At 44.5% G+C, this 12,278-nt stretch overlaps 1 protein-coding gene across 2 annotated transcripts in view; it reads left to right on the top strand.

The window, feature by feature from the left end:
- The window catches only part of SHISA9 (shisa family member 9), a 284,104-nt gene that overhangs the window by 263,607 nt on the left and 8,219 nt on the right, over positions 1-12,278 (top strand). The window contains exon 4 of one of the 2 annotated variants that reach the window (XM_036310728.1): positions 1,055-1,102. The exons of the other annotated variant lie outside the window; for it this stretch is intronic. Within the exon in view, the coding sequence (XP_036166621.1) occupies positions 1,055-1,102 (48 nt within the window). The remainder of the gene's footprint in view (positions 1-1,054; positions 1,103-12,278) is intronic. 2 annotated transcript variants of the gene reach the window in all.

Raw genomic sequence — 12,278 nt, 5'->3', positions numbered from 1 at the left:
ACTGTTTAAGTGGGGACAGATTTGTGCTCTGTAATCATTCAGATCACAGACTGTTCCCTACGTCTCCTCTCAGCTGGCAGTCTGACGTGTCTCTGGAAACTTTAGAGAAATGTTGAGAGCTTGGTCTTTCCTGGTTGATTTCTAAGAAAGAGAAGCTGGTGGTGCACACTGATTGGTCAGACCTGTAGCCAATGGGCAGAGGCTGCTGCAAAGACACGTGGGCAGGTTTGCCTAGCTTTGAGTAAAACCCAATCTTACAGAGAAAGCCTACCAAGGACAGGCTAGGGTGTGTAGCCAGAGCCATCTTTTACTTTATGAAAGGGGTCCCCCTGGAGTTCTGCTAATAATGTGAGAGTCCCCCAGCACTCATTCGGAACCTCTGAAATGGAATTCAATTTGGAGAAATTGATTTATAATAAAAATTCTGGGCATTATGGAATTCTCAATTCACCAGCTTAGCTTTTAAGGGAATTTCCATACCTTAGGAAAAGTGACTCCTTGGAGAAACTTGAATTCATTCATTCATTCATTCATTCATTCATTCAACAATATTTTTTCAAACACAGCTGCAGTCAGCAGGGTCTGCCCCTACCTGGAATTTGATGCTAATAATGCACCCCACCCCTTTTCCAGGAGGGGGATTGCTGTAAAACAGGATCAAAGTGTATCCCTTGTCAGCACAGTGTTGTCATCATTAACCAGAGTCACCCCATCTAAACAGATTTTTCTCTGTTTCTTAGAGGGTTGAGGTTTAGAGCTACTCACTGTCTAAGAATTCTCTCTCCCTTTACGTTACTGAAAATATCTAGGCCTTTTGCAGGGGGCTTCTTTTGACCCTCTGTGGGCTTTGTCTTGAAACTGCTTCAAGGCCTTGCAGAAAGAGATGCCCACATAACTTCATTTACACATTTGGTCCTTCGCCCTGTTCCCTGTGTCCCCTGAGGCCTGTCCCCCTTGGAGGCTCCAGCTGGGGCCGCCAGCAGCACCTGGATGTGAAGACACAGCGAAACCGAAGCAAGAAACAGATCAGCATCTCTCCATTGTTATTTTTTAGGAAGTTCTGATGGTGACTGGGCAGTGGCGACACTTAAGTCACCAAAAGGTACCGAACGGTGTTCTGTAGCTTGTTTGTACAGGTGTTGTCAGACTTGACATTATTAATCAGTGAAGGCACAGAGAGTCCTAGTGTCTATGTATGACTCAATGCAAATGTGTGTCTGTGTTGGGTGGGCCTGCAAGCCCGTCTAAGTGTCTAGGTTCTAGTGTATAGATGTTGTGTGTGTGTGTGTGTGTGTGTGTGTGTGTGTGTGTGTGTGTGTGTGTGCCGGGCCCATTGTTGAAGGATTACTACTTCTCACTTTCCAATATATATTGCCTGAAGGAAAATGTCACTCCCAGAAACCATCCTAGATAAGACCTCTGGGAAATGTTGCTTTGTCTCAGACAACATGGCAAAACACAGTGTAAATGAATGCAGGAAAAAACACAACTTTCGAGGGAGAGATAAACAGATAGATAAACAGAGAGAAAACATTCCCAGGATCATTGGGAATGATTCGGCTTTCAGGGTACAGAACGCTATCTTCAACTTTGCTGAGGTGGCATCAAAAGTTAAGGAGTTGGTCTACTTGAAACTAGCTGGGTGAGCAGGAGGTGGATAGAGCTTGTTACTTCCTTACTGTGCTTTGTTATCATTTAGTCCTCCCATATCCCAGCGGGGTAGGTGTTGTCAATCCCCTTTAGAGGAGATTGGCTTGCCTACAGTCGCAGGGCTGCTAAGTGGTAGAGCTGTAATTTACACCCGTGTCTCTCTGACTGTAATGTCAGAGAGACTGGATTAGGAGAGAGTGGACTGGCATTGGTGACACCCACTGGGAGGCGCCTGCCATCACCCAGGTGGGCGGTAACCTGAACGGGGGCTGGTAGAGGAAGGAGAGAAGAAAATGGGGGTAGAAGAGTAATTAAGAAACTGGAATACAGTGAATGAGTGCGTGTGAGTGGGAAGGAGGGAGTCGTGGGCCCACCAGTGGTTCTCACATTTGAGCCATTTGAGTGCATGCACGTCAGCATACCCTGATGGGTTGTTAAAATCCAGATTCCTGGGCCCCACCAGAGATTCCTATTCACCAGCCTTGGGTGGGTTGAATCGCTAACAGATTCTAAGGTGATGTTGATGCTGCTGGTCCGGGGACCACACTTTGAAAATCACTGCGATTGGAAACGACCCTTTGATTAGGTTTCCAGGGATCCTGTGGGCTGAGGGTTCTGAAGAGAGGAGCCTGACCAGGGTCCCAGAGGCTCAGAAACAACCTGAGCTCTGGGGGAGCGGGTGAGAGGGGCTGCACTGCATTCCCTTCTTAGGAGCCAGAGCTTTAGATCCTCGTGTCTAATGAGAATCCCTTGGCGACTCAGTTGTTGACTTGAAAGAGGCAGATTTTCGGGTCTTGCGTTAGATAATAACTAGTCACATGTCAACATCCATTTTTAGAAATGCAAACAATTTGGAACATGACAGACCTACTAATTTGAGGCATAAACTTTTTTCCTCCCCTGTGAAAAACAAAGCCATTATGAGTCCCGTGACAGCATCAGGAGGCAGTCAGCATCCCTGTCCGTATTATCAGCCTGTTGTCTGATGCATTTAGAAAATAGTTCAAGCTGGGTCAAAAACAAGGCTTGGAAGCTGTTTTTCTATGCAAACGGAGCTAATTTCACCTGTCCTGTTAAATGCATCTTTTTTATCCTGGCCTATCTAGGGAAGAGAGAAGGGGACTCAGAGAGGGCCAGGTCGAGTTCCCCGGGGGTCACTGATCTTCCTCCAGCATCTAGCCCAGTGATGGCGAACCTTTTGAGCTCGGCGTGTCAGCATTTTGAAAAACCCTAACTTAACTCTGGTGCCGTGTCACATATAGAAATTTTTTTATATTTGCAACCATAGTAAAAGAAAGATTTATATTTTTGATATTTATTTTATATATTTAAATGCCATTTAACAAAGAAAAATCAACCAAAAAAATGAGTTCGCATGTCACCTCTGACACGCGTGTCATAGGTTCGCCATCACTGGTCTAGCGTGTAGACCCGAGTCTCAAGTCACCATGAGGCATAATAACAAGATTGGGGAGTTTGTTGGTTCCCATACTTGCCACCTTCTTGAAAGGAAGACATAAGCGGGGAGTGATGGGCTTAGCCTCAGCCATGCCTGGGTTTCAAGTGTGGCCCCTTTGTTTGGTATTCTTGTTACCTTCAGCAAGTCACTCAACCAATCTGAGCCCCTGTTTTTTTGTAAGAATGAGATGAGACATTGTGTACAACACATGTCACAGGGCCTGGCATGTGGGAAGTCTATATGCATGAGGGCCATGACTGGTATCATTACTGTTACTATCAGGTGAACTAATGAAAGGTTCTGAAAAATTCCGTGTCATAAACACACCGACTTTGTATAAACCACCGTTTTCTGACCAATTTCTACGTCTGATCTCTTCTCTTCAGGAAAATCAGTTAGTATTTTACCATCCAATGGCAGGAATGTTGCTAGCAACCCACTGTGGGGACATAGGGGATGAGCCAATAAGAAGGCAGATGGGTGAGTGTCACCTGGGGAGGCTGGATAAGGAAGGGGTAGCTGTGGAGAAAGTACAAGGTCCCACATTGATTGTAAGTCACTTTGGAAGGGAATCATATCTGCCAGCATAGGAAATAATAACAGCATACCAGTTTGCACTATTTACTTATCGCTACTTAAGGTCTCCCATGAAGGTCGCCCCCCCTAGTGGTCCTGCTATTGATCCACCCATGCCCAACCCTGGGAAGTCTTGGCATATTCTTTTAAAATCCAGGACAGAAGACACCACTACCTCAAGCCCAGGGGACTCTACTAATCACAATAGAAAGGAACGTCTTTTGAAATCTGTTTATTTTGCAAAACAAATCCTCGAACCTGACACTGAACTTGGGGAAAACTGCCAGCACAGTACTGTGATTTGATCGCTCTGGCTCAGATTAGAATCAGGCTGTACGCTCTTGTGCAAACCATTCACATACCCAGAACATCCATTTCTACCATTTCCGAAGCAGAGGCGATGATAATATCCACCCTCCATCAGGGTTGGGAGAGTAATTTTATGAGACAATGCAAGTAATACACTTCAATGAAGACAATGAAGAAAATACATTTCACTCAACCTTTCTGCTTTTACAGATGAAGGAACTGACTTAAATGCGATAAACGATGTTGCTCAAAGTTACACAGGAAAATTACATCACACCCAGGACCAGGACTCAGACTTCAAAAAATGGCTTAAAGACTTCATCCAAAATTACTGGAGATACTTGTTAGAAGTGCAAATCTTATACTTGGGTGAGGGGGCCTCCACATTTTTCATTCACTTTTTAAAGTACACCTTCTAGATAATTCTATGTACACTAAAGTTTGGACCTACTTTTTCTAAGACCCAGTCATAGATGCAAACACAATTTTCCCTCAAGCACCATTTTTTCACATGCCAGCCCTCCTCCAAACATGATTACTTATGTTCTTTGCTGAAGTAAAACTGTTTTCTTGGTTGGAGTTTGAGCTGGAAGGTAAGGATGCTGGAGATGGACAGTCTTGGGTTAGCTGTCCTGCTCTGCTACTTATCAGCTGTGACGGAATAATTTGGCAGCCAAGTTACTTTATATCTCTGGGCCTTCATTCTCATCTGTCACAGGGAAAAAAATGATATTGCCTTGCCACCTATCTTAAGAGGGTCTAAGTGAGATAATGTTGGTGAAATGGCTAAAGCAATGTCTAGTACATAGTAGGTACTCAATAAATCTTAGTTATTTCCTTTTTTCCCAAGAAAACGGGTATCATTTAGTGATAAATGTGCATCCAAGAGATGCCAGAGAAGGTGCAAGGCAGAGAGAATGTGTAATTTGGGCTTCAGTTCTGCTGGAGTGCACACCTCTTGGGGGAAGAACTCACCTGAAAGCAGCCGTAAAACATTACTTCATGAAATTCAGGCTTTTGAAATTTTCTGATTTGGATTATTGGTTTTCTCATCAGCAGTAGGGTACAGAGCAGGTGGAGGATAGGAAGGTGATTTTCTTTTTTATTAAATAAAAATCAAATCCCACCAGCTCCTGAGTTTGGCCTCTTCTGAAAAGCACACAGCAAGCACTGGTGTTTTGATGAGCTTCCTTGGGAACCTATAGGGGATGAAATGAGTCAGTGGAGGAGATTCTCTGCTTTGTAGAAAATTCCATTGCAGCAAGATTGCAACAAGCATTTGAGTAGTTTGAAAGTCTGTCTCTCTAAGGCTAAGCCAACCAGATCATGTCATTTCAAACTTCCCCAGCACCTTGCATGGTGCCCACAGCACACAGAAGATATTCAGTGTACACTTTATTAGTAAATTATTAAGTGAAGCTGGGCATCCTGTTGTCTTTTCTGAAGAGATGCTGGGATATAGCAGAAAAATCAACCAGATAGAAGTCAGGAGAACTGTATTATAGACTCAGGGCTGCTTCTACCCAGTTGGGTGTCCTTGAACTCAGAGCTTCAGTTGCCTCTACTATAAAATGGAAAGTTTGGCTCACTGATCTCATTAACCCTCTTTATGTCTGAGTGAAAATACTGAGCTTTGCTTTGATTGGTTTGCCTTATCATGTGCCTACCTCTGAACAAATTGTTATGGTAAGAACAATGAGATGATTATTTTTATAGTCACTGGGTAATACTTAAGGGGTAGGGGAGTAGAGAGGTATATCATCCAGACCGCATAGGCTATGAATAGAGGAGAGGTGGATCCTCCCTGAAAACTGGGGCTTTTCCTGGAAGTAGGGTGAATGAATGACTGGTATTTGTATCAGTTATCTAATGCCACAATAGTGTTGTGTAACAAATGACCTCAAATCTCATGCCTTAAAAATTATTTAGTTCAGCATTTATTGAGATCAAGAGTCTATGTGCCAGGGATTTATGCTGATGTGGGAGGTTCTTCTGGTCTCAGGTGAGTTTGCCCATGTATCTGAGAGTTGGTTAGGTGTTGGCTGATCTAGACTGGTTTTAGCAGGAATGACTGTGATGGCTTAACTATGGTCCAGGAGGCTTTTATCCTCAGAGAATGTAGCCTAGACATGTTTAATGATGTTGGCAGAGGTGCAATAGAGCAACCCAAAACCAGGAAGCGCCTTTTCAAACATCAGTTTATGTCATGTCCGCTTACATTCATTAGTCACATGGATGAATTCAGAATCCAGTGGTGGGGAAACAAGATCCTCCTTTTTGGGGGTGAGTTTCAAAGTCACGTAAAAAGAGTGTGGATACAGGGAAGGGTGAAGACTTGAGGTTATCCATGCATTAACCTAACATAGGGTTCTAAATCTTAAAATCATCTACTTAGAGCCAGTCTTTTGCTACAGCAAATTGGAAGGAGGTACATAGGATTTAGCGTAGTTAACCTTTATTTGCTTCATTTGAAAACCCACCAATTGGATAAAATTTTACCAGCTGGGAAAATGATCAGAAGGCAAACCACACAGTGAATCTATGGAACCGCAATGCAGGATGCATGCAAAGGCAGTGAATGAGCACATGGTGCCCATCTGGAGCCTTCTGTATGGAGGGCTCTGTGGTCAGTTGTGGCGGAAGCATGAGATCATCCACCTTGTTCAACAGCCTTTTAGAAAGTGACGGCATAGCAGACTGCCTAAGAGAAGAGACACAGGGCTTGAAGTTTCAGATGCCTGTCAGCAGCAAGACATTGGCAGAGGGCTCCCTGCAGCCACAACAGAAGGGCTCACAGGACAGCCCGGACAGCTTCGGCACAAGGCTACAGCAGGCACTGTTTCAGAATCCTCTCCAGCACAGGCAGCAACACCTCCTGTTGGGAGCCCTCAGGGTTATGACCAACAATGGGTGAGGCCCCTGGATTCCCCTCATCAGTTTTCTCTCTTAGCCATGGCTGCAGGGAAGTTATGGGGCCCAGTGGAAAGAGCTCAAAGCCCTGAGTCCCATTAGGACCCGGTTCAAATGTCATTTTCCCTATGTGTGTCTCTGCAGCAAGGCCCAGGACCAGGTGAAATGGGGCTAATTCGCCATAAAGATGAATCTTTGTGTCTCCTCCCCAGCCCTCTCTTGCCTGGGAAGCTAGGCTTCGTTTCTGCCTTTCTTGTTTCTGCCTGCTGAGACAGCCTTAGGAACCGCGTGGCTTTATAGAATGTATTTCAAAAGAAATGAGAAATACCTGGGCATTTCTTTTAACAACATGAACTGTCCTCCCTTTTACTTTTTAATTTAGCTTGTGAAGGAGAAAAAACAACAACATTGAGACCCAGAAAATATTCCCATATAAGTAAAAAGTAAATACTGTCAAACTGTCCCAAAAGGCCCCACAGATACAGTGTCTTAAATGAAAGGAGTCTATTTCTCTCTCGTGTAGCAACCTCCCGGGTCCAGGTTGGTGGGGCAGTTCTGCTCCATGTCATCACTCAGGGAACCAAGTTCCTTCAACATTGTGGCTCTACCTCCCTCTACCATAGTATCCATTTCTGCATTGTTATAGTTGGTTGTTGGTATAGCCTGTGGAAAGGGGGAAGAGACCATCTAAGGCAGCCAGTTTTCTTTTAAACAAGTAAGGTGAGGTGAAAATGGGATGCATCAGTTTTGCTAACATTCCATTGGTGAGAGGTTAGCCACCTGGCCAAATTTAGCTTCCAAAACCAACATGTTTTTTTATCTATATGAGTAAATTGAAAAAAAAATCATATATAAATCCCGTGCAGTTCAAATCCATGTTGTTCAGGGTCGACTGTATACATGTATTATTATTCATATATGTCATAAATATAGGATATATGTGCTATTGGTTTGGTTGAACCAATATTTCAAAATAAATATCTTTTATGCATGTATATATATCCTATTACTCATCTATATGAATATTCATATAGGATATATCTATATTTTACATATATGCATAAAAGGAGGTTTATTATAAGGAATTGGTTCATGCAATTATGGAAGCTGAGAAACTCATCTATTGTCTGCTAGTTAGAAACCCAGGAAAACTGGTGGTGCAATTCTAGTCTGAGTCTGAAGACCTGAGAACCAAGGGAGCTGCTGGTATAAATCCCAATCCAACAGGCAGGAGAAGACCAACATCCCAGCTCAAACAGGCAGGCGGGAGGGGCATGCTTCCTCCTTCCTCTGCTTTTTATCCCACTCAGACTGTCAAAGGATTAGATGGTGCCCACCTACACTGGGGAGAGTACTCTACTGAGGCTACCAATTCAAACGCTAATCTCACCCAGAAATACCTTCGCAGACACACTGAGAAATAATGTGTAATCTGGACAATACATGGACCAGTCAAGTGGTCACATAAAATTAGATGTCACAGGCTAGACCAGTGATGGCAAACCTTTTGAGCTCGGCGTGTCAGCATTTTGAAAAACCCTAACTTAACTCTGGTGCCGTGTCACATATAGAAATTTTTTGATATTTGCAACCATAGTAAAACAAAGATTTATGTTTTTGATATTTATTTTATATATTTAAATGCCATTTAACAAAGAAAAATCAACCAAAAAAATGAGTTCACGTGTCACCTCTGACACACGTGTCATAGGTTCGCCATCACTGGGCTAGATGATCAGAAGATGAAGCATCCTGCCTATTTCTAATGTTTTAGAGAATGGCATTGCAACTGAAATACATCTGGTGCTTTCCTTCCTTCGTCAGATGAAGATTATTGTACCCCTACTCTGTGCCAGGCCCTGGGTTAGGTGTTGAGGATACAGTAGTGAGCAGAGCAGATGTGACCTCTATCCTGATTGGAGCTTGTATTCTAGTCAAGGGAGACAGACAATACGCAAATAACGAAGAAAGATAATTTCATATAATGATATAGGTTAAGAACATATTAAAATAGAGAGAGGTGATAAGAGCAACTGGGGGTGGGGTTCTCTGTTTTGATTGGATCAGCAGGAGGAATTTTCTGAGGAAGTGACCTTTGATCAGAGAACCAAATGACAAGAAGGATTCAGATACACAAACAGAAAGAAGAGCATTCAGCAGAGAGGACAGCAGGGACAAGGTCCAATGGCTATGAGATGAAAAGCTTGGTGGGCTCAGGAGAAGACAGGGATCCTGTGCGAACTGTGTTGAATAGTGTCCCCTCCCATCTGTCTCTACTCAAAACATCAGAATGTGACCATACTTGGCAATAAGGTCTTTGTAAATGTGATCAAGTTAAAATGAGGTTATACTGTGTTCATGTGGGTTCTAATCCAATGATTGGTGTCCATACAAGAAGAGGGACATTTGGACACATGGACACATAGACATGGGCATGGGCCATGTGAAGACAGAGGCAGAAACCGGCGTGATGCAGCTCCAAGGCACAGAATGCCAAGGATCACTGCAGCCACCAGAAGGCAGAAGAAGCAAGGAGAGAGCCTCCCCTAGAGCCTGCAGAGGGCGCATGACCTTGCTGCCACCTTGATTTCAGACTTCTGGCCTCCAGAACTATGAAAGAATACATTTCTATTATTTTAAGCTGCTCAGTTCCTGATAATTGGTTATGGCAACCCCAGGAAACGAATCCACTCTGTGATGGGTCATAATAAGTGTGGGAGAGATGAAAGTGGACACATAGCTAGAGGCCGGGTCATGCAGACCTCGGGGACCACTGCAAATAACTTGGGTTTTATTCGTGGGGGTGATGGAAAGATTAATCACTTCATTCCCACACATTCTTGGACCCAAAAACTCGAGTGGTGACAGCTTCGGTTTGCTTACCAGGTGAAATCCATCACCGGAGACCCAAGAATATCACCCTGTGAGAATGAGCTGTAGGAGCCCCTCCTTAAGATATCTTTGGCCCAAGGAAAGAAGGTAGGTGGGAGGCCACCTGCTGAGACCCTCAGATGTGCAACTTGTTTTGAAAACTGGTTATTACCTTGACTCTCTCCATTCCTACGGAAGCAATGCCCCCTCCCACCCCGCACCTGTACAAGTAAGTGTCTGCTGCTAATTAGGAGAGAGACAGATGGAGGAAGGTACAGTTTAATTTTACAGCCTCTGTTCCTTCAAGGCAATTAGGCTCATTGGAAGGAAAGCACCTTTTTCATTCTTTCTTCCTCTTTTTAAATGAAGAAAAATCAAATCAGAGAGGACCAGTGTTGTTGAAAGGCTCACACATCTGTTTCCTGGTCGGCTTGTCAGCCATCTGCCCACGAGGTAGCAGGGCTGATTAGGTTAATGCATTTATTAATAGGGCTTACAGAGCTGTTCAATGAATCTGTTATTTCTTCCAGAAGGAGCTTTTTTAATATACTAAGACAGGGGCCCCCTGCGCAAAGCTGAGAGTGGCCACGCCAGCATTTCTTTCCCCTTCTCCAGAGCCCGAGCAGAGGCGACCAGAACACTGGAGAAAGGGTTTCAGGAAAATTGCATTTCCTGGTTATGGAAACAGTTCACCCACCACCAACCACAGTCTTGGTGAAATGCTCATGAAAATAACTTTGAAGGACAGTTTTGTGCCCCAGGCAACAAATCTGTGCCTACTCTTCCCTTCTCTAAAACATTTCAGAGACTAGTGGAGGGAGGATGGTAAGATAAGCAGGTAAATGATCTAGGCCAGTGGTTCTCAACCTTGGCTGCACATTAGAATCACCTGGGAATCTCTTTAAAATCCTGATTTCTGGGCCTCATCCTCCGGAAATTCTGTTTCTTTGTTACTAATGCTGTGGCCCCACCCCATGACAAAGAAACAGAATTTCCGGAGGATGAGGCCCAGAAATCAGGATTTTAAAAAGATTCCCAGGTGATTCTAATGTGCAGCCAAGGTTGAGAACCACTGTATTAGATGATCTGGTGGCCCTTGCTTTCTTCACTCTATCGAGCAGATACCCCTTCAGTTTTTTGACAACACCATGTTCCTTCCCACCTCAAGGCTTTTGCAAATGCTGTTCTATAGCAGTTATCTAGTTCTGTGTAACAAACTACCCAAAGCTTAATGGCTGAACATAGCAAGCAGTTATCGAGCTTCTGATTCTGTGTCAGCTGGAAAGTTCTTCTGGTTTGGGCTGTATTGATTGGTCTCAGCCAGGCTTACTCAGTATCTGGAGTCAGCTGGCAGGTCAGCTGATGGCTGGTGGTCTAGGATGGCCTTGCTCAGTATCTGATGAGTAGGCAGTGAGTAGGCTGTTGGCTATGGTGATCATGGGCAACTGACCTGCGGGTGTCTCATCCTGCAGGAGGCCACCCTGGGATTCCTTCTTTACATGGAGGCAGGATTCCAAGAACCTAGGAGCAGAGACTGTAGAACTTATAAAATGCCAGATTCAGGACATGTGTGGCATCAAAGCCAGTTACAAGGCTAGGCCAGGTGCAAAAGGTGGAGAAATAGATTCCACCTCTTGATGGAAGGAACTGCAAAGTAGTATAGCCATCTATAATAATAAAAGCATAACATGCTAATTAGACTGGACAGCTGAACGACCTTCTGGATGTCATTCCGGATGTCCTTCTGGACGAAGCTGCCGGGGCCGGGGCCAAGGCAGAGGCGGTTAGGGGTGATCAGGCAGGCAAGCAGTTAGGCGCATCAGGCAGGCAGGCAAGTGATTAGGGGTGATCATGCAGGCAGGCAAGTGGTTAGGGGCAATGGGGCAGGCAGGTGAGCAGTTAGGGGTGATCAGGCAGGCAGGTAGGGTGGTTAGGGGCGATCAGGCAGGCAGGCGAGAATTTAGGGGCATCAGGCAGGCAGGCAGAGTGGTTAGGGGTGATCAGGCAGGCAAGCAGAGTGGTTAGGGATCCAGCCCAGTTCTTTCATAGGCCAGGAAGCAATATAAGTTATAATATTTCAGAATTGTGCCATGTAGCTTATAGATCTCATATAATTCATTCCTCATGATAAACTGGAGAGTCGTTTATATTATCCTCACTTCACAACTAAGGAAATAGTTTTAAGAGGTTACATGACATTCCCGAGGTCTCAGAAACTCAGATGTGTCTTATTTCAGACCTACAGACTTTCCTGGCCACTCCACTCTTATCCCACGTACTAAACACTTCCTATGCTCAGGGAGTACCCAATGCCCATTCACCAGGACACCAATTCAGGGTTGGGAGTGGAGAAGGGTGTAGATTTTCCCTGTGGAGCTCCAGGATTCCTCTTAAGCGGGGAGATTCTCCCCATACCTGTACTGATGTGGCAAGAGTGGAAGGCCTCTCTGACTATTTTTCTTTTGAACTTTTGGAGAAGACATTACCTATCTCAGCTGTTGGG

This window comes from Myotis myotis, unplaced genomic scaffold (assembly GCF_014108235.1).
Source record: "Myotis myotis isolate mMyoMyo1 unplaced genomic scaffold, mMyoMyo1.p scaffold_m19_p_5, whole genome shotgun sequence".
Classification (NCBI taxonomy): Eukaryota; Metazoa; Chordata; class Mammalia; order Chiroptera; family Vespertilionidae; genus Myotis; species Myotis myotis.
The sequence above is the reverse complement of the archived record's forward strand: the minus strand, read 5'-3'. Positions and strand labels throughout refer to the sequence as shown.